The 1339-nt window shown below is 62.0% G+C and overlaps 1 protein-coding gene across 1 annotated transcript in view; it reads left to right on the forward strand.

Moving 5' to 3' along the window:
* The first annotated feature begins 700 nt into the window (after positions 1-700).
* Positions 701-1339, forward strand: part of KPNB1 (karyopherin (importin) beta 1) — a 39144-nt gene continuing 38505 nt past the window's right edge. The window contains exon 1 of the mRNA XM_011960009.1: positions 701-1090. Coding sequence (XP_011815399.1) covers positions 986-1090 — 105 coding nt within the window. The 5' untranslated portion in view covers positions 701-985. The remainder of the gene's footprint in view (positions 1091-1339) is intronic.

The following is a 1339-nucleotide window of genomic DNA, read 5'->3' on the forward strand; positions in this document are numbered from 1 at the left end:
AGAAAAGGCATTCATGAGTTTCTTCAGGAGTTCAGAACAAGAACAGGTCAAGAACCACGACCCTTTATGCCTGTACACACATTCTTTCTGGTTCGAGGTTGAGCCTTTACAGGGTGAAACATTTCCATTCTGTCAAGGATGGGGTGTCTAAGTGTAGGATTCCCTTAGCTCACCCCTAAGCAAGTCAGACTTAGTACAGGTCTCAAGCCCTATATAAGCAGGCCTAGGGGACTCCTTGGAGAGGAAGCTGCTTGTAGGGACAACGGCAGTCAGGAGAGCTTGAGCTTATCAAGCCACTAACCAGCTGTATGACCTTGGACAAGTTCCATACCCTCTAGGCTCCTGAACCCATTCCTTACCAAGCCACTAACCGGCTGTGTAACCTTGGGCAAGTTCCATACCCTCTCTGGGCTTCAGTTTCCACATCTACACATTTCAAGTGGAGCCACATGGCCTTACGGATCCGTCCCAGCCAAGAGCAGGGTACCAAGCCCACCTAGCCATTAAAGCAGCTTCCTGTGGGCGCGGCGCAGGACTTCAACGGTCCCCCCTCCCCCGCTCACGCCCGCTAAAGCCTCGCTCAACACGCCCCTCGGAGCGACGGCGCTTACCCAACCGCAGCCCCAGCGGTCGAACCCAGCTCCGCCTCTTCCCGGGGGCGTCCCATCGTGCCCCGCGCCGGGCTCCTAGGGCAGCCGGGCGCCTCCCGCCTTCCCGCGCCCCGACCCCGAACTCCTCTCCCCAGTTCTCCCAGGCACCCTATCCTATCAACGCCCACTATCCCAGCCAATCGCGCAGGCTCCGAGTCGTGCCTTCGGTCCACCCTCCTCGGCTCTCAGCCGGTCGGAGCTCAAGGCCTTTACCAAGCCCACCCAATCAGCGGCGGGCTCTCTCCGGCCCCATCCAATCTCCCTCCCCTCGGCCAATTAGCGCGCTCCATTCCGCTGCCCGCCCAGCCACCCCGGGCCTTGAAACCAGCAGGCGAATGGGCGAAAGGCGGCCTTTCGACGCTGAGCGCCTGGCCAATTGGGGATTCCGCGCGGCCAGAACAGCGGCCAATCGCCGTGGAGCGCGGCGCCGCCGCGGCGAGGTCCGGCCCGAATATCCCTCCGCCTTCCTCCCGCCCTCGCTCCCTCCCTGCGTGCCGCCTCTCACTCACAGCCTCTCTTCCTTCTTTCTCCCTCCGCCTCCCGAGCACCAGTGCGCTCTGAGCTGCCCCCGGGGTCCCTCCCCCGCTGCCAGCAGCCCATTCGGAGGGAGGAAGTAAGGGAAGAGGAGACGAAGGGGAGCCGGGGCGACTACCCAGAAAGAGCCGGTGAATGGGCTTGTGGTGACCCCC

The sequence above is a fragment of the Colobus angolensis genome, unplaced genomic scaffold, assembly GCF_000951035.1.
Source record: "Colobus angolensis palliatus isolate OR3802 unplaced genomic scaffold, Cang.pa_1.0 Scaffold50, whole genome shotgun sequence".
NCBI lineage: Eukaryota > Metazoa > Chordata > Mammalia > Primates > Cercopithecidae > Colobus > Colobus angolensis.